We start from the raw sequence: 22,728 nt of genomic DNA on the forward strand, positions 1-22,728 counted from the left end.
TATTTCAAAAGCTGAGATTTTGAAAGGGAAATTCAGGGAATTCCAAGCAGAAGATGAATCAGATCAGGGCCTCCCCCTTCAAGTTTCTCCACCCTTCACAACTTCTTGATCTTTTCTTCCCTCCACACATCCTACACAGAAAAGACTAGGCTTAAAAACCAGGGTAAAGAAAACTCATTTGTGTAAGGAGTGAGTCATAAATCCCGATTCTGTATCCTGTGAACAGGGATGGGTGCAGAATTGAGTGGGGGTTTGGGTCCTGGGAAAAGTCAGTGCACAGGCACAGGTGTGCGCAGTTCAGGTGCTGACAGAGATGCAAGCTCGTGGGTGGACATATGTTTTTACATGCATACATCTAACATAAAGGTAGATTCTAACAGATCGAGAAACAGATGTATACACACACACACACACGCACACGCACACGTACATTCAGGTCATGCTGAGGAACCTGGGAGAGATGACTCCCAGGAAGTGGCTTTTTAAATTATCTTGATATGTTCCCTGAACTTAGTAACATCCCCTGGGATGCTTCTTTCACCTTCCCCACCACCGTCCTAATCACTAAACAAAGCCAGAGAGGAGACAGAAGACAGAGAGAGGCTGGGCAGGTAGGACATGGGGAGGTGGTATTACTCTGGGCTTTGTCATCACTCTTCCCTGTTTATCTCTCAGTTTGGGTTCCTATTCCATTTGCTTCCCAGAACAGCTTTTTTTCCAGCTAAGCCATCCCTTCTGGTTTTTTTGGTTTAGCGACTCCCCTCATGCTCTGGTTCCTCTTCCCTTCTCCCTTGAGATGGCAGTGACCCCACACCTCAAGAGAATATCTGTGTACCCTGAGGGTATTTATTCATTATTCACCTTCTTCCCAGGCCAGCTATAGAAACAGACACTGGCAAGAAAGTCTGACATAAAAATGTCTCTCTCCATTCTCCTTCTTCTCCCCAGACAAAATAAGAAACCACCCGCTTCACAAAGGCAGTGTAGACTTTAATTCAGGTTGACAGGTGGGAAGAGAACTAGGATTTGCTTCCAAGGGTGTCCAAATGAGAAGACCGTCCTTCAGGGAGGGGCAGAGAGGGCAAGAGGGTGCGGGTGGCCTGGTGGCAGAATAGGGCGAGGAGCAGGGGTGTAGCCACACAGTGCAAAATTGCCAGGGCTTCTGCCAGGTTCAGCAGCAGGTCCAGAGCCTGCTGGGCCAGACATGTTGACAACAGCAACAGCTTGGACCTCACCAGGAAATCCAGTCCTAGAAGCACCCCATGAGGCCACCAGAAAATAAACCAGGCCCACAAGATATTCATCCAGGGTCCTGGCCCCATACCCAATGCCTTCTTCAGCCCCTTGGCTCCAAACAAACCCAATGGCAACAAGACAAAGATGGCAAGACAGGCTACAGTGTGTGTGGCCTGCAAAGCCTTCAGCTCCGTGCTGTATATCGGGGTGCAGAGTCCACCAGAAGCACCACTGGCCAAGGTGACAGGCAGTGTCAGTAGGGCAGCCACTCCCCAAATTCCCACAGTGAGCCCCAGGGTGAGGCCTGGGACCTGGCCTGCACCCAGTTTGTGGCCCAGGGAGGCATGGCACCCTAGCAGCAAAGCCTGGGCAAAGGCTGAGCCATACCAGACACAGTAGCCCAGGCTACACAGGGCGGAGCTGCGAGTGCTACCTAGCCCTGGGGCCAAGATGGGCACCACAATGCTGAAGAGGGCACTGCCCACAGCCAGCTGTGCCAGGACAGCCCAGCCAGGGCAGAGCTGCCAGCGGAAGAGAGGTCTGAAAAGCATGAAGAGGACAGTGCTGCTAGCTAGGATGCCCAGGACACTGGTGAGGATGAAGAAGGGCAGTGAAGAGTCATCCAGCAGGTTACAGGAGTGGCAGGGGGCAGCTGCTTCCAGGTTGGCATCGTAGTCTACATCTGGGAAGGAATCATTCTCACCATAGGAAAAATCCCATAAATCTTCAAAGTGTAGCTGACTTGAGTTCTCAGTTGAGGGGGAGAGCTCCGCCTGGAGGACATACCCAGAGGAGGCCATCAGTTACACCGGAAGAGTCTCCTGGGAATTGAGGGGCAGGTGGGAGGGGAGGGCAGAGAGGAAGGTCGGGTGGGAGAACAAGGTCTCTGCAGGAGTCAGATGCAGTGTGAACAGTGGAAAAGGACAAAGCAGGGAGCCTGAAGAGCCGGAGCAGGAACGGTCCTGGGGAAGCCAGGGCAGCTGGGGCTGGAGGAGCAGTGCAAGGTCAGAAGGGAAGGCACCAAGAGACCAGGATGGAACTGACTCAAAGGCAAAGGGAGGGACACAAGAGGGAGCTAGGAGGCTAGCACAGGAAGGGGAGAAGGAAAAAGACTTTAAAGGAAGCGGAAAAAGAAGGAAGGGAGAAAAGATGAAGAGGAAAAGGAAGAGATATAAAGACTGAGGGGCAAACAGCGGGGGAAATGAGGGGCATAGGGGTAAGGGACTCTGGGCCCTGGCCCCATACTCACCCGGTGCAGACAGTTTCCCATGGCACCGTTTGGTTCAGGCCCGAAGACAGAAGGGCTGGGATGGCTGTCAGCGCCTGTGCTTCCAAGATAAGAGTCAAGGACTAATGAGGGCCATCAGGTTCCAGGCAGGGACAGGGGGCATCAGGAAGCCTCACCCCACGCCCACTGCCTGCACAAGCCTCAGGCCTATTGGGGGGCACTGGCCTCGGGGCTTCCTGTTTTGAGGCTGGATTTGACTGGTTGGGACTACACTCAGGAAAAAGGTGGGGACAAGAAAGTGGGCATTTTACCGAAGTGGAAAGGGAGATTGAGAAAACCGGGGGCTTTCCAGCAAGTAGAGATTCTTCAAGCACAAGGAAGGAAGAGAGGGGGGCTGGGTGACTTGTGAGGCAGAGATAAGGGAGGTGCTGGGAAATTGGAGGGGAAGGGTGGCTGACTCTCACTGCTCCTCCATCCCCTTGAACTTGATCCAAGGAAAGGCAGTTCAAAAGCCATGCGTTTGAGAGAAAGGTGGTGGTGGTCAACTCTGTCCCACCTGAGGGGTGTGTGCATGTGGGCGTGAGCTCTTTGTGTGTACTGATCTCTGTGTACGTTTGCTGTGTATCAGTGTGCATATATCTGTATGTGAGGGGCTTGGCGGGTGTCTGGGTGTGTCTGGCTATCTCTAGGTCTGGGTGTTTCAGTGTGAGAGTGGGAGGGTTGGCGTGGCTGTCGAGGCTGCATAATGAAGCCATTTCAGGGAGCTATTGGGTGTTTGCCCAGCCACCTATGGGTTCAGTGCATGCCTCTTGCATATGAAGTGGAATACATGGTCTGACAAGTTAGAGTAGGCTCTAGGGGACAATGGGACAGCATATTTTAAAATGGGACCATTGCCCACAGAGTGATTTCTATTCATATTTCTACTGGGGCACATAAAGTCTCTGGAACTGTTTCATTGGCCAGGCATCTTAGCAATATGTGAAGTTTCTCATTGAGGGGCAGAGCTGGCCAGCAGAGAGAATTTAGGGCATCTACCCTGCAGGCAGGCCGATCCTCCTAAGCCCATTTCACTTTTTTAGTGGCCTCTTCCCCCTGCCTCCCCTCCTCAGCTGTTTCCCAAGGATCTTCACTGTTTCATCACCCCTTTCTGCTTTTATTTCCTCAGCTGGGGAGACATAGTGGGGACTTTGGGATCGGTGAGCCATGGCGTGTCCAAGTCAGAGCAATGAGATAGAAAGGGCTGGTTAGGGGACACTGTTTCATTTGTCCAAAACAGCATCGGCTGCTTCATCCCCAGTGTTGTTAAGGACCTTCTGTCTCATTCATGTAGGACTTCCTAGGGGGCCAAGCACCTCAGACCTAAGGTGCAGAAGGATGGGTACCTCGTAGAGATTTCCCCCTTTTCTCCCAAGACACTAGCTCAAGTTTCAGGTTCAACATGCAGGGGCTGGAAAGTGAATTTGGTCTGGTGGTGTCTGGTGATGCTCTCCAGGGTGGCGTTGATGGTGTCTCCATCGCCGTCTTAACATTCTCCAGCGATGTCTGGCAGAGGGTGGGGGGAAGCAGTCAGATGCCCCCCAAGACACTCTCCGGAAAGGAAGGGGTTAGCAAAAGGAAGTGAATACACTTCTCTCCCTTGTAGAGTTATATTGTTGCTGTACATAGATATCCTTGGGAGTGGCCTGGCAAGGGACACACCACCTTTTGAGGCACCAGGCACCAGGTGCAAGGAGTATGGGAAGAAGACCCTCACATACACACATCCCAGCAGCAGCAAGAGGAGCAGAAAGGAGGCAGCTGAATGACACAGATAATCCAGATATATTGAGGGTGGCCCCTCTGAGATTAGCACAGGAGAGTTAGAAAGATTATAAAGATACACGGTCCCCTCCCTGCTCCCTTCCCCCACCCCCCCACCCCTGGACAGACACACACAGCACAACAGCCCCTCTCCCTCCCACCCCCCATACAAATATGGCTTCTGTGTAATATGGACAGAGTGGTTCAGCTCAAAGAGGAAAAGTCATTTTCCCAAAAGCGGGTGCTGGGAGATAAGAAGCTCGACAGGCCTGGGGCCCCAGGGCTCCCTTGCTGTTGTAAGAGGAGTATAGGCCCTGGCTTAGGTGAGGGGCTGCCTGTGGTGCCCAGGGCCCTAACCAGCGGCCAGAAGATTCACAACTATATTACCTGAACTGAAGGGGGGTGGGCAGGCCTGCTAGATCGCAGCTGCCCCTTTTTGCTTGCCCATTGTCAGACCAGGGAGGAGAAGCTGGTGGAGGGTGGGAGCGATGCCAAGGGCATCCTGGATCTGAGGCGGGGCAGTCCGGCCAGGACAGGGAGGACCAGGAACCTCATCTCCATGGCAACCAGCTGGGGCCATGAGAAGGAAGACAGGAAACCAAAAGGAAGGGTGGGGACCCAGCCTTCAACTCACTGGGTACAGACTATGGGAAAAATAGGTGGTGGTAGGTCATTCCAGGGTCAACGCCAAGGAGAGGCCTGAGAGGTGCATAGCAAAGGCTGTGGCACTGACTCCATGGCTCAGAGGAGGGAAATCCAGGGAAGAGCTGAATGCTCTGTGTTTAAGGGAGAGATAGAATGGACAGCTGGGCAAACACACACCTGGGGACTCCTTTCTCCAAGACAGATGGGCATCGGGGGTGGCAGAGGAAATACCAGCATGGAACAACATCCCAGGTGAGGTGTGAACCCTGACTAGGAATACCCCATTCCCAAAGCCTCCCCAACATGTCCCACAGCCCTGTCCACCTGCCCAGGACCCCTGGCTCTTAGCCCTCCTCCTCAGGCCCTCGCTCTGTCTCTCACTCACACACACATGCACACACACGCACACATGCATGCATGCATACACACTACACACATGTGCACACAGTTCACATTATTCCCTTAGTTTGGGCAGGAAACAGCTCGGTGCAGTGAAGCTCCTTTTAGTAGTTTTGTTGTTATGTCTGCCTGGCTGCTGAGGGAGGAAGGACTAAGGGCTGGCGTTGGGACCAGGAAGGGGGCACAGGGTGGCCAGGATGGGAGGAGTAGTTGCTGAGCAATGCCATGGGAGGAGCGGTTGCCGTGCAACAATCCAGAGTCTTGGGTAAGAGTGAGGGGCCCCTCAGCGGGGGAAGCAGAGGCAGTTCAGGCCCCAGAGCAGTGCCTCTCCCACAGCTGCTGGAGCAAGGAGGGGCAGCCACACTCTGCTATCTCCAAGGGCAGTTCCTATGGAAAGGGCCCAGCTTTGTTCATTTGCTGGGGGAATGGGGCGATAGTCCACCTCCATCCTTCCTCTCCAAATCTACTCTTCCTTGCAGGGACCTGCGTCCTCCCCAGGTTAAAGCCCTGGGTCCCTGCATGGCTGCGTGTCTTCTGCAGGCCACATCTCCTCAGGACTCCCCCACTCATCACTTTCCCATTGCTATTGAAGAGGGGTGTCAGGGTGGCACCTGCCTCCCTGTCCGTAGTGCTCAGGTGTGTGGCTACCAGAGGGAAAGCCACTCCCAACCTTTGCCGAGAACCATCCCGTTTCTGGGTTCCTGGAGAAGTCTGGGAAGCTGCTCTGTTGTAGAGACTGAAAGGAGGGCTGGTGAGAGCCCCCAGCTCCCAACCAGCCCTGCCCCTTACCCTTCCTCACCCCTCTACCTGCACTCTCCTCCTAACACTCCAGGGTTTTGTTTTTTTTGTTGTTGTTTTTTGCTTTTCTCACCCCAGGGCTCCCGCCTCTCCAGCCTGGAGACAGATTTGATTTGGGATTGTTACAAAAATAATAATAACCCAAATGCAGAGAAGCCACGGAAAGGGCTGAGGGCAACCCTCCCCTCCCCCCCGCCCTCCTCCCTCCCCATTCCAAACCGAGTACAAAACCGCACCCAAAGCAGACATTCTGTACAGGGGGGTGGGTGGGCTGGGGAGCAAGCGGGAGGGGCGGCCCTGGGGTCGCTCTGTACAAGTCCGGGTTGGTGACGGCCCCAGCAGTCCCCACGGGGCCCCTGGGGGGCGCAGGAAGTGGGCAGGCGCCCCTAGATGAAATATTCCTTCTTGTCGTCCCCTCCCGACTGCCCGCCTTCTGCATTGATGATGGCCGTGTCCGCGTCTGGGGCATCGTCGGAGCCTTTCGCCTCATGTGTCAGGTAGGTTCCTGTGTAGAGACAGAGGCTTCTCCTCTCAGGAGCAGCTTCCCAACCTCTGAGTCCACCCTGCCCACTTTCTCACCCACCCACTCACACACTGCTCAAGTAATTTTTCTCTTGCCAATAGCTCTCTTCTACTCCACCTTACCTAATTCACATTTTGCTTCCAACATGCCTCACCTGACCACACCCTTCATGAATAATGAATCCTACCCCTAAGTAGAATCTCATCTATAATACAAAGCAAGAAAGAGAACTGTGTGTGTGTGTGTACGCATGCGTGTGCACGCAACTTGGTGACGGGGGATCTGCTATGTCAGCTTCATGAGCAAAGCAATTGAGATCTGGCTTATGTATGGCCAGCCTATGGAGTCAGGCCACTGGCTAGAATTAATAGCAGAGCAGGGAGTCTGAGAGGAAGGAATGTGAGAAGAGGGTAGAGAGAAGGCATGGATATAAGAGAGAAGGTAGAAAAGGGGGAGAGGAAAGAAAGGCAATGAGATCAAAGGAGAAAGAAAACGAGGTTAAACAGACAGAAAGGAAGAAAGCGCAGGAAGCAATGAGATGGAGATGCAGTTTCAGGAGCTCTCTGTCTTGCAGCAGGAGACCTGGAGGTAGAGCAGCATGGGAGCAACCGCTGACTGAGTGGGAAGGTTTGATTTCACTTGGACGATCCCCAAGTGATCAGGCTTTACTGCGGGGTTGGTGGTGCTCAGTTATCACAGGGTTGGCAATGATAGGGTTGGCTCCATTTTTAATTCCCTAAACACTCCAAAGGGCTGACAAGTCTCTGAAGGCCCTTTCCACTGTCTGCTTCTCCTCATGCCTGCCTCTGATTGGTCTCCCTGCCCCTCCCAAGTTCTGCTGATGCTCTCCTTGTGCCTCTGACCTTTGTGCCGGATCAAGTAGTGGCCGAGGAAGATGAGCATGATGAGCAGCAGGAAGACAATGAAAGCCACGATCCCGCCGATGATGGCGTGGTAGGTGCTGGAGGAGGAGGGCACCGGACTGGGGTCTGGAGGAAAGGGCAACACACAGAGTCAGATCTGGGGAGAGCCCTTATCTTATAGCATTCCAACTTGGCCATGAATAGTCTTACACAGCAGGGAACAGGTACTAACATCAGGAAAATGGAGCAGTATCACTCATCATGCCTTATCTTGTGCTTATATGCCACGCCTGGATTATAGTATTTGTTAAAACAAATTGATGGATTAATGAATAAATAAATAAATCTGCCCATACCTAGTCATCTAAGTTGAGTTCTTGGCACTGAAGCTTGGCCTTGGTCAAATATCATTGCTTTAATGCCTCTCCTTCCTGCCCTCCATCCTTCCATTTCTTCCTTTCTTCCTTCCTTCCTCCCTCCCTCCCTCACTCCCCCTCTTCTTTTCCTTCCTTCTTCCTGCCTCTCTTCCTTCTTTCCTCCCTCCTCCTGCTCTTATTTCCTTCTTTCCTCCCTCCTCCTGCTCTTATTTCCTTCTTTCTTTTCTCCCTCTTTTTCTTTTTAATTTCTGGGTTATCAGAGTGTTCCTTCTCTGTCCCTATGCCCTCTTACCCTCCTGTGTGCTTGATATTCTGAGCCAGCTCCCCTAGCTCTAAGGGCCTTCTCAGCCTATTCACCCACTGCCCTAAGATCAGATAGCGAAGGAACAGTAAAACCTGATAGAGCCAAGAATTAAGCACTTTGATAGCACCTTATGAAAGATGATAGTTGTAAGGGGCCACAATCTATCATCTATGTAAAGAACACTGTTCCTTTGTGGCAGGGGAGTTTAGTGTTCCAGCGAAACCCCAAGCCTCTAGTCTTTCCTGAGAAGGAGGCCTGGGACTCCATCTTCACTTTTCCACCCTCAAAGCGTTTGTGCAAAGGAAAAGATGCTTTCTCTCATGCTAGTGGATGTCTCTGCCATTGAATACATAGCATCTGTCCTCCATGGCAACCTATATAGAGGACTGGCAACCTACGTAGAGGATTGACAACCTATATAGAGGATCAGCAGCACAGACTGGGCCGGGTGTGGCAAAGACAGCAGCAGCCACAGCCAGAGTCCCAAATATCTGAGGACTCGCACGGGCCCAGCACATGGTTCTGATGTAGCCATAGACATAACTCTCCTACCCATGGGAGAGCTGCTGTTTTCCATGGACTCAGCTTGAGTCTTAATGCCTCATTGACTCCTTACATATTTTGTCTTTCCTACCTTATGTCTCCTCAGGCTTGGCTGGGCCCGCGTTTCAGTTCCTTGCCTGTCTACACCTTATTTGAAAAGAAAACATTTGTGTTCTGGTTTTTTATGCCCTGCTTGGGAGGAAGGGAGAGGACAAGTGCAGGAAATCTGTGATATGATTGGGGTGGAGGTGATGGTGTAACTTGGAGGAAGCAGAGTGAGTTTACCTGCTCTCTCTCTCTCAGGGAGTATGCGAGACACAGTCCACATGGAAAATCAATCCTGGATACTTATTCCACAGGCTATGGAAATGGCAGTTCCTTAGAAAAGCACAGGTTTCCATGGCCAAACGACCTCTGGGGTCATCAATTATAGGCCCCTGTCTCTAGGTAGAGCTGCATTTAATTTCATTCCAGTCCCGCCCACTTAAGGGTATTCCTGGAAGAAGATGCAGTAGCTCCTTTTACCACCAGGCGTCAGCACTGGAAACAGACACAGTCCAACAGGACTCCCTCTGCCTGGCTGTTGAGCACAGGGCAGAGGGGAGATCAGCAAGATACCAACCACAAGGGCACAAGAACTTTCTCTCACTGCCAATCATCATCAGATTGGTCTGGAGAGATCTGGGGGCAGAGGCCGGGGCTCAGTGCATTGTCCTTGCTCCTGGCATCCTACAATAGCCTTGTTGTGCTGAGGCAGCTCCCACATGCTGAGGTCTGCCCCGGGAGTGGGAATCACCCATCCAGACATTCTGATCCCAAGAACTCAGACCTCTTATCGCTGGGAGGCCTGGCTCTTATCCCCTCAACTGTTTTAATGAGTGTTTCAAGTAAGGGAGCCTCTGATGTTTCCCCGACAATGCATTTCCCCTATTCTGAGAAAAGATAAGACTTTCTGGTGGGACCCACAGCCATTGGGATCTTCAAAAAAATCTCCCGTCAACTCTCCATAAAGGGGCCTCTGTGCCACCCTGTCACTAGTCCTGAAGCTGGGTTTTGTGGTCACAGCTTTGAGAAGAACTTCAGAGAAGGAGCATCACCTGGTCCTTCTAGAAGATACGGCATCTGAGAAAAGATTCTGTCTCTTGGCATAGTACAAGCTTCTCTCTATTTTCTGTCCAGACCCAGTACACTGTGCTTAAGATGGGAAGAAAAAAAAAATGACAGCAGTTGCATGCACCCAATACCTAGTCTTAGGAGAAGCAACTCTGAGAAGAGCCAGTTAGAGAAGGAAATGCACCTGCACCTGCACTTGAGAGGCTTTGGGGCCTCTGCACACAGAATTATTGTTCTTGTTGTCAGACAAGTGCAGGGGATGGAAGATGGTGTCACCCAGGCCACCACTACCAAAGAAAGGCAGATGAGAGCCCACCCTTCTAATGTTTTTTCACTAAGCGGCCTTTTTTTTTTTTTTTTTTTTTTTGAGACAGAGTCTCGCTCTGTCGCCCAGGCTGGAGTGCAGTGGCGCAATCTCGGCTCACTGCAAGCTCTGCCTCCCGGGTTCACGCCATTCTCCTGCCTCAGCCTCTCCGAGTAGCTGGGACTACAGGCGCCCGCCACCACACCCGGCTAATTTTTTGTATTTTTAGTAGAGACGGGGTTTCACCGTGGTCTCGATCTCCTGACCTCATGATCCGCCCGCCTCGGCCTCCCAAAGTGCTGGGATTACAAGCGTGAGCCACCGCGCCCGGCCTTACTAAGCGGCCTTTACACATTCTAGAGTGGACCTGGGACCTAAGCCCTCAGGGACCCCCGTGGTGGGCAGGTTTTCCTTTGCTCCACTCCCCGTCACAGTTTGGGGATGTTATCAGGAAGCATTTTTAAAAAGGGAATAAGATGGACAGAGAAAGGAGATTCTGGAGGAAGAGAAGTGAGGAGGGCTCACCATTAACATTGAGAGTGTAGTAGGCCTTGTAGCTGCCCATGTTGCTGGTGGCTGTGCAGCCGTAGGTGCCGCTGTCACTCTTGTTGAGGAAAGGGAAGATCAAGGCACTCTCCTGGGTCATCTTCAGGGGTGGCACACTGCCCTCCTTCTCCCATAGGTACTGCTGGGGGCTGTCGAGGCAGACAAATCAGAAGAGCTCAGGAGAGCATAGGCCAGGGAGCTAAAAGAAAAAAAAATAACTGGGAGCAGGGATGTCAAGGACTGTTTGATGAAGCTGGAGAAATTATCGGGGCCAGAGACATTGGAGCTGCTATACTCCAGGTGGCCTCTTGGGGTTCGTTCTGGGGAAGCTGTAGATCTCCTGACTTGTATCTTACTTTAACTTGGCCTTTGTGGGAAACTCAGGGACTGAGTTAGAGAGTGGCCCCTTCCCACTTGTGCTGCTTTGCAGAAGAACTAATTGCAGGCGGACATTATTGGACAGTCAGGGAAATGAGAGGCTCAGGTCAGACAATACAGAGGAGATAGGAAGGAGCTGTTATATGAAGAAGACAATCTGAGAATGTGGAGAGTAAGGAGGAGACCAGGAAATGGATCTTCTTACACTGGATTGCCGCGACCCTCACAGTGTAGCAACAGCTTCTGGCCCTCACGAGGATGGGGAGGGTCTGGCCTAATCATCGCAGTCGGTGTGTCTGTGGAGAAGGAAATGGTGTCAATGAAAACCTCCCCACACGGCTTAGGAGATTCCCTCACTTAGTTGCACCCTACAGCTTCTACCTCTGAATGTTTCTGCAGCCCAAGAAGCACAATGAAGACCTTCCTTCTCTTATGAACAAGGACCATTATTGCTATTGAATATGTGAGCAACTTCTCTTGCAATCTTGTGTGATAGGATTCTGGAAGGTCTGTCCTTGGTGGGCCCTAAGAGATGTCTTAACAGAAAGCTGAGAAGGGAAATGAGTGGTTTACCTGTGTCTAGCAAACCTCCTAGCAAATAGGAAGGACTTAATGCATATTTTTTACAGAACAAATAAACTTGAACTTGCCACATACTGAGCTCACAACTTCTCAGTTCTCTCTGCTCTGCAAGGGAGCTTAGAACTGGAAGCAATTCTTGAACACAAAACGTCATTTTGAATGGTCAGTGCAAACACGAAGTGAGAGCTTTGAAACAGCAAGAGACCAGGGTCATATTTTGGCTGCAAAAAGGCACTGACACAATATAGAAGGGCTCTGTGAAGGAAGAATGGCATCTGCCATTGACGCCAAAGGGCTGCTTAGGAGGCTAGGTCCAGATGGCCGCTCAGAACAATACAACCAGATGCTGGTCGAGAACAACAGATAAAGAGGCTGAGCTTCCCCTAAGGATAGAGCCAACCTTAACAACCAGTTAATGAACGTGTTTCGGCCAAATCAAATGGGACACAGAGAATCAGGCCAGGTGAAAGAATGGGTGTTCCGGGACCCCACAGCCACAGAAACCTCTAGCACAGTGCCTGGAATATAGCATTTTGTTGACTGACTGCTGATCACAGTTGGGCCAAAAGGGTCCCTGGCGAGTAACTGCCAGATGGTCTGGTATCTAACAGAGGAGTCTCTGGGGCTCAGGCAGGAGACCAAGGCTTTAGCTCTGGCCAGGGACCAAGGGGCGGGGGAAAAGCTCCAGGCCAGGGCCTCACACTAGGAACTAATAATTAGAGAAGCACCTTATAGGAATACAGAACTTTGATATTTACAAAGTTCTTTCACATGCATTGTTTTATTTATCCTCACAATAACTCAGTGTCGTAAGCGGGAGCCTCAGAAAGATGAAATGCTTTGGCCAAAGGAGTACAGCTGGTAAGTGGCAGCACTGCAGCTAGAATCTGGATTGTCGGCCTGTGGATTGAATCTGCTAAATGAATAGTGATGCCACCTAAACCTACCTCAGGTTAAAGTTCGAGTAATGGGTCTAAGATATGATTAAATAACACTGAAGTTAGGAAAATAATTGGGCCTAGGTTGATTCCACAAGAAGAGGACGAAGGGCTTTGATTATTTTGAAAACTGCCCAACTTTTAGGCAAGTTAGGACAAGAAATACACCATTTCCTAACTCTAACTTCTCCCGTTGGACTTTAGCTGATTCTTTTCCCTTTGGTTCCTCCACCTAGAAAGGCTGTTCTTTACAAATTTCTGAATTTCCTCAGATGAGAAATTCCCATTTCCAAACTTCCTCAAAAGTGTCCTAACCATACTAAAGGCAAATTCCACAGAGGGTGTCAGTGTCCTTGGAAGGGCTAGGAGTAGTGAAAGTGACAGTGGCCATTTCAGGTCAGAATCCCAGGAAAATACATGGTGCTGGGGCAAATAGAAGAGTAGTCAGTAAGGAAAAGATCTGGGAATAATGATGCCAGGGAAACTGTGCTTTCCTACCACCCATATTTTCTTGAAATCATAAATTGTTAAACCAAGATAAAACTGTTGTGATCCCCATGCTCATCTCTTTCACTTAGCAAATATAGAATCAAGCTCAGTGGGGTGAAGTAATTTTCTGAATATCACAGAGCTAGTAAGTGGTGGAGTGCAGACTAGAAGCTACTTCCTGGGAATTCTGAGTGACCACAGTTACCACGACAGTTTGCAGTCTGGCTACATTACACTGGCCTAACCCAGGGGTTGGTATCCCCTTGGACCAAATCCTGCCACCTGCATTCTTCTGTAAATAAAGTTTTACTGGAACACAGCCCAGCTCGTTTGTTTACATATTGTCTATGACTGCATCCCTACAACAACAGCAGAATTAAGCAGTTGACACAGAGACTGTGTGGGTCTCAAAGCCTAAAATATTCATTACGGGGCCTCTGTAAAGAGTTTGCCAACCCTGGCCTTGTCCTGGCAGTCCTTGTTTCATTTCTTACCTATTCACTTAACTGTGCATGTTGTTTCATGCACAGTCACCTGCATTCTCTTTCTCCCTGGTCCTCATCTCATACCTCATCCTTCTTCATCCCCAAGCCCATGACATACATAAAACTTCAATGCGTTGAGAGGTGGATCTGTCAGCTCCCTTTAGAGATTCATGGTTCACAGAGCACACGATGTTCGCCCCGTCATCCTCCCGGGTAACCTGGAATGTCACCGAGCTGCTGACAGTGAAGGTTTTACCATTGGGATCTTCCTGTATGCGGGTTGGTTCTCCTAGAGTGCAGAAACAGTGGCACACACACAAACACACAGAGAGAGAGACACAGAGTAAACCTAACATACAGATATCATGTGGGCCTCATTGTAGACATACAGATGGTGAGTCCCAACCTAGATAAACTTAGAAAGTTGTGGCAGGGAGAATGTAGGCCCCAACACACACATAGGCACTTGAGTGCACACAAAATATATGTCATTCCTCTTTTCTCTTCCATACCATGGAATGCCTCCTGTTTACATTAATAGGCACTTCTCTCTCTTTCCAGCACCACTTTCTCCTGTAACCCCAAGGCAGGAGGTACTCACCGTGGAGTTCCTGGTCACCCTTTCTCCAGGTAAGCCGGGCTGCAGGCTTGCTCCCAGAAGACTGACAGTTTAGGGTGGCTGTGTCCTTTTCCCGTAATGAAGATTTATAACCAGTGATGATGGGCTTCTGTGGAATTCCTGCCATGGATAGGGGATGGCCAGGATAGGAAGGAGAGGCCCCATGGGGTCACACTTCTGCTCTCCCTGTGGAGATGGCTTCTCTGCGTACCTAGGTTCTACTATAATTTCTGATGGGTAGAAGACTAGATAAATCATCTTTCTTTTTTATCTCCTCCCTGAGGACCAGAAGGGAAGGCCTGCGGGAGACAGCATGGCAGTGAGGAGCTACGCCATAGCACAGACATGATACATGACCCTCCACTTACAACACAACTGGGTGGCCACAGAAATAGTGTGAGTCTCAGAGAGGCAAAGAAGGAAGTTGAAATATAGGATGAAATATAGGATGAAGATGAGAGCATGTAAGCAACTGGGGTACTTATTTTGGAAATTATAACACATGCATGTCTTGTGTTTTCCTCACACCATCTTGGGAGGTAAGTGGAAGGGGTATGATCATCTCTCTGTTATAAGAGAAAATTCAGACTCAGAGAGAGTAAGAACTTTGTCCTAGATCAAACAGCAAGTAGAGCACAAAGGATTAAAACCCATTTCTTTTTACATTTTATCCCATCGCCAGGGGAACACAGGCTGAACTTTCCTAAAGTGCTTGGAGACTTGCCTGGCTCCCAGCTGCTTCAGGGACCCATCTAGAAAGGTTTGTTTGCAAGGAAGCATGCTGTAGAGACACTGGGGTTTGGGAGTCTCACCTAGCACAGTGACAAGGGACTTGGCAGTTCGCACAGGCATAGTGAAGATTGAGCAGGTGTACTCGCCCTCGTCTGCCAGGGCCACATTGCTGATGCTGATGCTGAGCTCGTGGGGAGTAGAGGTAACCAGCTGAATTCGATTATCTCGAAGGGCTGGGGAAATCAAGAGAATGGAAAGCAAGGATTTTACTGGCACCTTTCATGTTTACCTTCCAATCCCAGGCCAGCTTCTTTGGGGGAAGGGGTCTAGTATGGTGGGTGGGGAAAAAGTAACTGCTCCTGAGTTTAAGCAGTCTTTAAGTCATTCAATCACTTTTCTGGGTCATTAGACATAGTAGCCTAAGAGATACTCAGAAAATAGGTTGGATTTCGTGAGCTTCCTTGTCAGATACCTAGGGCAACATTGACTTCAGCTTCCTGTTAGAGTTCCTGTGAGGTGAAGTCACTCCAGAACCCTGTAAGACTATGCATGCTCTAAACCAGAGCTGCAATATTGGAACCGGTTGGGGAACTCATGGCTTGTTATATCTTCAAACAGCAGACCACCATGTTTCTCAGCCTCTGGACGACAGGGACAGTTCCCCTTGGTGTCTGCAGTCCCCTTCTCTAGCCCATGGTTTTCACGGAGAAAGACAACTCATGAGATACTACCTCTCTTCTCCCCAAAGTAGAGAGTCTGCTGAGCAGGGTTAGACCATTGCAGGGATGAGTCCTCGTGATCTTTCACTTGGCACTTGAGCACCACGGTGCCACCAGCCACCACTGTTTCATCAGATGTCCAGGGCTGGCTGTCTGCAGGAGTAGAAGAGTGTTAAGTTTCCTGAGGACCCCTAGCCCCTCCTCCCATTTCTGAGCCAAAGTACACCTCATCTAATTCAGACCATCCAAGGCCCTGGTGTACACAAGGTCTCTGTGTACCATTAAGGTTTCATGGGAGAAGGAAAAGAGGTGGTGGTGGCGGTGGAGGGAAAGACAGGTCTTAGTTTTACTTACTTTGAATACACAGAAAAACAAATAGTCACTTGTTAAATGTTTCCTGAATGAACTGACAGGGCCACGAACATTTAGAGGAGTAAAGGCACCCCAAATGTGCACATACCACTCCACATGTGTCTTTTCTGATATGGTTCTACCATTTACCTCTGAAAACACACATACATATCTGTCGTTCTACGTTTTGCCTTCCTGCCACCACCTACATATAAGAACAAGAACAGGAGAAGCAGTTGTGACTAATAATCCTAAAACTAAAATGGGGAAAAGGCTAAACCAGCTCTTGGATTGCATATTCATTTACACAAGAGGTAGCTGGTAGAAAACTGCAAAACAAACAAAATATTTTAAAAAGTGAAACATTTTTACATACATTTCAATTCGTCTAACAATAACTTCCCTTCAATCAAGGCCCTTAGCATATTCCCCATGGTATTAGTGTTACCCGCCTCCCAACACGCAACCCAAATCACCATCCTGATGTTGTCATTTTAAAGAGGGAAGGATTAAGGTTTTCTCTTCAATGTGATGAAAACATGCTTTCTAATCCTTCTCTCCTTAGTCAAGTTAAACAAAACAAAACAAAACAAAACAAAACAAAAAGGACTAGGAAGGTATCTTATGGATGAGGCATTTGAATCTCAACTGTGCCTTCTGGTCAGGCCTACCTGGGAGCCCCTCAGGCTCCATGACACTTTCTTCCTGTTCCTTGTTCCCCACAGCATGGATTCTGATTTCCTGTACTGATTCCCTCATCTTCAGGACTGACTCTCTGTGACTCAGTAGCACTGATCCCCACTGAACAAATCTAAAATAAACAACACCCTCCAGCTCTGATTCTAATGCATCCACAAAAATCTGTTCTTTGACACTAAATTGTTTCACCAACATTGCTTATGTCTGAATAGGAAGCTAAGAAACTTACTTCCTACATTCCCCTGTAGAGAACTTTAAAACAATTCCATGCTCCCTTTGGCACCTACCTTACCCCTGCCTGTCTGCTTATTCCTTTCTTGGTTACTGGAATTCCATTTCCAAGAAATAGCCAATGGGTGCTCCCAGCAGAGCAGAGGCCCTGAGGAATGAAGATGTGCGTGCTGGAGTTGATGCTATTGACTGATAGCATCGACTGTTCAGGGTGACTGTTCCCAAATTGAAGCACAAGCCTGGTGGTTAGTTTCAGCATTAAGAATTGTAAAAATTAGTAGAACTGAGTGAGATCTTTGGGATCATGGAATCCCTCATTTTACAAATGTAGGCAATGAGGCAATGGAGATGCAATGATTGCCTAAGTTCATTGTACTAATCTGAGTTAGAACTAGAACTCTGTTCCTGTGTCTTTCAATACGGTGCCCTTTTCATTGAAATGCTTCTCAAGTCATCGTCTAAATTGAGCATTAAAACTATGATTTTGAGATTAGTGTACCAGGGACTGAGCTGGCTGAGTAAAGTTGAAAGTGATATATTCCTAAAACCTCTCAAAGGGTTTGATAAACCTTTCATTTACCATAGCCACGTGCCAATTTTTGACCAGTCATCCCTTTGTCCCTGGTTCCCTTTGAAGAATTCTACCTTGATTGTGTCTTTCCAGAACCTCTTTATTCTGAGTAATATATTCCCCTGGAATCATTTTATTTTTGGAAAGAAGTGTAGGGTGTACAAAGGTCTCTGTACTGGAGTAAGGGAAGAAGGAGTAGGTGCAACAGAATTTGGTGGTGCAGACTAAGAACTAAAATGTCAGATGGAAAGGAGAAAGTGCTGTGTGGTAATGAGAGGAGTGAGAACATGTGGTGAAGGCAACATGAGTGGGAGAGGATGTGAGGATGAGTGAGGGAACTGAGGGACATTGAGATGAGGGGGCCTGGATTCTCACCTTGACTGGCCAGCATGTCAGGGCTGCTCCAGACTGTGGAGCTGATGGCCTCGTCGAGTGGAGCCAGAGTTCCCAGCTCCAAATCCTGCTCCTGCCAGTAGCCTGGGGAGAGAATCTCCATCAAGCATGAGCCCTACATGTATCCTGCTACAGTGTGGGGCTCTACTTTCATTGCTGGGCATGTGGGAAAGGCCAGGTCCCTGTGAAAAATAGTTTCACCAGGATACCTAAGAGAAAGTAGGTTTCTTACCAAGGGGAGAAATTAACTAGAGTTCTGAAAAAGGAAGTGAATTTTCTCTGAAGGGGTGAATTAAATAAAGGAGGATGCTAACTTTTATCAGTCAGTCATAGAATGTTAGCGCCAAAGAGATCTTAAGAGTTCATCCAGTCTAGTTCTCCCACTTCACAGATGAGGACAATGAAATACTTAAAGGTTAAAAGTGACTTGGTGAAGGTCACTATAGAAAAATGAAAGACCACCAAAGATTTCTCATTCCTTACCCAGAATTCTTTCTGCTCCACCATATGATTCACTAAAATTACTACACATTTAATAATTAGAAAATACTTTCACATGTAATCCTCTTAATAAACCTGTAAAACAGGCTGAGCGCGGTGGCTCACGCTTGTAATCCCAGCACTTTGGGAGGCCGAGGCGGACGGATCACGAGGTCAGGAGATTGAGACCACGGTGAAACCCCGTCTCTATTAAAAATACAAAAAAATTAGCCAGGCGTGGTGGCGGGCGCCTGTAGTCCCAGCTACTCGGAGAGGCTGAGGCAGGAGAATGGCGTGAACCCGGGAGGCGGAGCTTGCAGTGAGCCGAGATTGCGCCACTGCACTCCAGCCTGGGTGACAGAGCGAGACTCCGTCTCAAAAAAATAAATAAATAAATAAAAATAAATAAATAGACCTGTAAAATAAGTACAAGGACATTATCATTCCTATTTTGCAGAGTGGAAACAGAATGAAATGACTCGCCCAGTGTCATGCAAATAGGAGATGAAGACTAGAAATTCAATGCCTGATTTTAAATACAAAGCTCTATTTGTTTCATTGTGAGACTCCCACCATTGAAGAAACAGATCATGGTTAGGGCTGAAAGTTGTACGATGTCTTCCCAGATTGCTACCTTCTATGGGATACTCAAATTATCTTTTTTTCCTACTCTACCCTTAGCCCCTCTAAATGACTGAGTCTGCTCCTTCCTCTGGGACAATAAACCCCTTTTCCAGGGCCTGAGTCACCTCCTCACCTCTCTTCCTATAAGGTAGCTCCTAAAGCCTTTCTTGAGGCACTGCAAGGAAAACTAAGGAAACCAAGAAACTTACTTCCTACATTCCCCTGCAGAGAATTTTAAATCAATTCCATGCTCCCTTTGGCACCTACCTTACCCCTACCTGTCTGCGTATTCCTTTCTTGGTTACTGGAATTCCATTTCCAAGAAATACCCAACGGCCTAAGTACCTAGCCCAACCTGAAAAGGCGGAGGGACAAAGAAACCGGCCTTGCGAATCTTTTCAGGGTCTCCCGCCGCAGCGCCCCGAAGTAGCCAATCAAGTGCGCAAAATTCAGTGAGCTCATCCGCTGCTGAGCAGAGCCCGGAGCTGCTACGTGTCCGGGCTCTGGAGTCCCGGGTGAAGTTCGCCAGTCGTCCCAGCGCGACCCAGAGCCAGCTGGGGAGAGGCAGGTGGGAGAGGAGAGAGGAGAAAGGGGCGCTAGGACCAAGAGAGGGCGCGCAGGGGCCAGGAGGTCGAAATTACAAAGAAAAGTGAGACGTGGGCTTAGCGTCCCTGAGGAAGAAAAGGACAGGACTAGGGAGAGAATTGCCTAATCAGAAGCAAAGGGAAAGAGAGGCGAGGGGCGAGAGGAGAGGGGAGAGGGGAGGGAGAAGAGGAGGGGTACAGGAGAAAGAGGGGTGGAGAGGGAAGGGAGAGAAGGGGAGGCCGGAGCGGGGAGGGAGTCAGGCAGGAAGCGGGCAGCGTTAGAGAGTCCTAGCATGGGAATGGGGCTCTGAGACAGCTGCGGAGTTTCCCTGGCCTCCATGGAGGCACCTCCCCTCTTCTCTGCTCCTCACAGACAGCTTCCAGGAGATTTTAGGAATTACTCTGTTCTTAAATGGGAGAAGCGCTAATGCCCAAATGCTGAGAAGGAGTAAAGCGGAGAAAACAGAGAAAAACAGTCACAAATAGAGAGAAGTAGGCAGGAAAGGCGGGAAAGGGAATTGTCAGATAAAAGAGAGGCGAGCAGGATGAGAATGAGAGAAGGAAAGGGGGCTGGGGAGAGGGCCAGGACTGTCACATCCAGCAGGGGCTCTCCCTGAGTGCCCCACACTTACCCTGCTACCTTCTGTGCGCATGGAGGATGGAGGCAACCTGAAGGTGGTGAGTGCTCATATTGTTTTTCCGGTTGTGTGTTCATGGGTGCACTGTGTCAACATCAACACACAGTAGGGAACCAAATTGGTTGTGCCAAGGTGTGGGATGGCAGAGGGACAGGGAGAAGACAGAGAGGGCTCACACTTAGCCCCTCGGTATTGGTATCCAGTGCACAGTGAGTACTAAATAGGCCTTTGCTCAAATGAGTGGAGGAAATAGCCGTCTCATACCATAGTATAGGACTTTCAGTTTGCAGAGTGGATTTTCAACCACGAATTCGTTTAATCTCAAAACAAACTCAAGAGATAGGCAGCCAGATAGAACTGCTTTTTACAATGAGGTTCAATTACTTACCTAAAGGCACACAAATAGCATACCTCTCCAGAATCCTTTCTGCCTCTGATGGTGCTTTGGGGGCTTTTTTGATATTTTATGTTTCTTATGGCATTCCAGTGTGATTTACTTGTTTAGTTATCAGTCTCCTCATCTAAACTTTGAGCTGGTTAAGAGCAGGAGCCTTAAGTTATTCATCGTTGTATCTTTAGCACTTAGCCCATAGTGGGCTCTCGGTGCATTTAATTGGCTCTGGTAATTCATTCAGCCACACTTGGCACTGTGCTATGTATATTGTTAATCAGGCAGAGCATGTATTCTGTCCAACAGCATGGGCTTAGTCTTCACTCTCCTGCTTCTTCTTTCATCTGTGCTTTTTTCTGCATCCTCCTCAGTTGCTTTTCTCCTTGCTCATATTTCTTTCTTCCCTCCCCTCCTCCTGCATTTCACAGGCATATTTTTTCTGCATAGGATGAATAAGTGAAATGGTGATGCATATCATTCAAACCAAACTGAATTGTTCAGATGAGAGGACTGATAACCAAATCATCTCCAATAAATGGCATATTTGGGGTATGCATGATGTATTGCCTCTATGGGTTTACAGAGAACTCTGGTTTGTGGTGTCTTAAGAAACTGTGTAAGAGGTGGCTGTTTTTTTCCTTCCCCTGGGGGTGACATTTCTCCCTCTAAGTTTGAAATGCACTTATAATCTCATGTCTTCTCTTGAGAACTGTCTCTTAATACGCTTGAAAGTTATCCTGTCATTTTATAAAATTGTAAGCCTGTATAATAAATTCCGAATGGCCACTCCCCAGGGAGTGGCTGAGTGATTATAATGCTATCAACAGAAACATGGATAAGTAGCAGAAATTATAACCTGGGTTGTGAAAGACTTGTACCTTCTTTGGATTCAGATTGTGTCAGTCATTTATGACATCAGCATGAATTCTCTCAATGAATGCAGACTGGAAAGGAAAACTTAGGAGTACTCTGAATGGGTGGTATGGAATTTGAAGTGGAAATAGGAGCTCGGAAGGAGCTTCTGTCATTGAGACCATACAACCATTAGTGAGAGAAGGCCCAGGCTGCTCAGGTAGAACAACAGATGAAGAGAGCTTCAGTCATATCGATCATATTCTTTCCCTGCTTAGAAACCGTCACTGACTCTCCACTCTCTGCAGATAATACCCAGAGTTGTCAGCCTAGCCTTCAAGGTCCTGTGCAGTCTGATGCCGAGCTCCCTTTCAGTTTTGTCTTTTCTCTACTCCACTCACTCCGCATTCCAGGCATGTGAAGCCTTTTGGAATTCTCTCTATGAATGCTTTGTTTTCCTGCATCCGTTCCTTTGCCTGCAGTAAGTTTGCTGATAATGCCCTTCACCCATCTTCACATGTCTAAACTTTATCTATGAATAAAGCCTACATTTTGTGGCATTTCTTTCCAGAAGTCTTCCCTGATTGTCCCAGATTGAAATAATTCCCCGTTTCTCTGAGTTACACACTTTATCTGCTTTTTCTTAAATTATGCATTTCTTTCTACTTTGTACTGCAAGTTTGACTTTCCTCCCAAATTATAAAGATTCCATAGGTAGGGTCTGATGCATTTTGCATCCAGTATTGGCCCTAATAATAGCATATTGCTTATAGAAGGTGCTTAATAAATATTTCTTTATTAAATGAATCAGATACTAAGTATCTACTATTGTAAGAATTAGGTTCAAAATCTGCCAGTAGAGAGGAAATAGCAAACCAAACAGGAGATGAAGAAACAGGCCAAGGGAGATGGTAGACTACCTAGAAAACTATAAGACAGAAGAAATTGGTATTTATCAACAGTTTCTATATGTCAGGATCCAAATTAGTTGCTGTATATTCATTATTCCAGAACAACGTTTTAATAGATAGATATTATTACACACATGTGAAAGCCGAGTTAAGAAACTTGTCCTTATGATGTATCTAATAAGTACTGGGATAGGATGGACTTTAAACTTAGACCTCTCTGAACACAAAGCCCCAGGCTTTCTGCACATCTTTACTACACTGTCCCCGTCTGCAGAAGCATGTATTTTGTGTGTGTGGTGGTAGGGTAGAGCGTAAACTGGGAAAGATTCCTTGTTGCACTGCTGGCCAGGGGTGACTCACCTAAACAATATTTACAACA

At 48.4% G+C, this 22,728-nt stretch overlaps 2 protein-coding genes across 3 annotated transcripts in view; both read right to left on the reverse strand.

Annotated features, from left to right (window-relative positions):
* Positions 1-969: 969 nt before the first annotated feature.
* Positions 970-3,937, reverse strand: ACKR1 (atypical chemokine receptor 1 (Duffy blood group)). Its single transcript, XM_030824149.1, has 3 exons — positions 3,850-3,937; positions 2,486-2,564; positions 970-2,009 (listed from the first exon to the last, which is right to left on the reverse strand). The coding sequence occupies exons 2-3, from the start codon at positions 2,504-2,506 to the stop codon at positions 1,020-1,022; spliced, it is 1,011 nt and encodes a 336-aa protein (XP_030680009.1). The 5' UTR covers positions 2,507-2,564; positions 3,850-3,937; the 3' UTR covers positions 970-1,019.
* Positions 3,938-4,269: 332 nt separating this feature from the next.
* CADM3 (cell adhesion molecule 3) overlaps positions 4,270-22,728 on the reverse strand; it is a 32,213-nt gene continuing 13,754 nt past the window's right edge. The window contains exons 2-10 of one of the 2 annotated variants that reach the window (XM_030824147.1): positions 17,852-17,953; positions 15,637-15,777; positions 14,986-15,138; positions 14,156-14,293; positions 13,673-13,843; positions 11,266-11,356; positions 10,662-10,831; positions 7,496-7,621; positions 4,270-6,614 (exon numbers count right to left, since the gene is read on the reverse strand). In XM_030824147.1, coding sequence (XP_030680007.1) covers positions 6,496-6,614; positions 7,496-7,621; positions 10,662-10,831; positions 11,266-11,356; positions 13,673-13,843; positions 14,156-14,293; positions 14,986-15,138; positions 15,637-15,777; positions 17,852-17,953 — 1,211 coding nt within the window. In that variant the 3' untranslated portion in view covers positions 4,270-6,495. The remainder of the gene's footprint in view (positions 6,615-7,495; positions 7,622-10,661; positions 10,832-11,265; positions 11,357-13,672; positions 13,844-14,155; positions 14,294-14,985; positions 15,139-15,636; positions 15,778-17,851; positions 17,954-22,728) is intronic. The other variant, XM_030824148.1, reaches the window with a different exon arrangement.

This window comes from Nomascus leucogenys, chromosome 12 (assembly GCF_006542625.1).
Source record: "Nomascus leucogenys isolate Asia chromosome 12, Asia_NLE_v1, whole genome shotgun sequence".
In the NCBI taxonomy this organism is placed as follows: Eukaryota; Metazoa; Chordata; class Mammalia; order Primates; family Hylobatidae; genus Nomascus; species Nomascus leucogenys.

What these genes read in the sequence shown, in the direction of transcription:
- ACKR1 (XM_030824149.1), bottom strand. Translation starts at nt 2,506, where the DNA reads ATGGGAAACTGTCTGCACCGG. An exon ending in TGGGAAACTGTCTGCACCGG is followed by an intron (nt 2,010 to 2,485) that starts GTGAGTATGGGG and finishes TATGTCCTCCAG; the next exon opens with GCGGAGCTCTCCCCCTCAAC.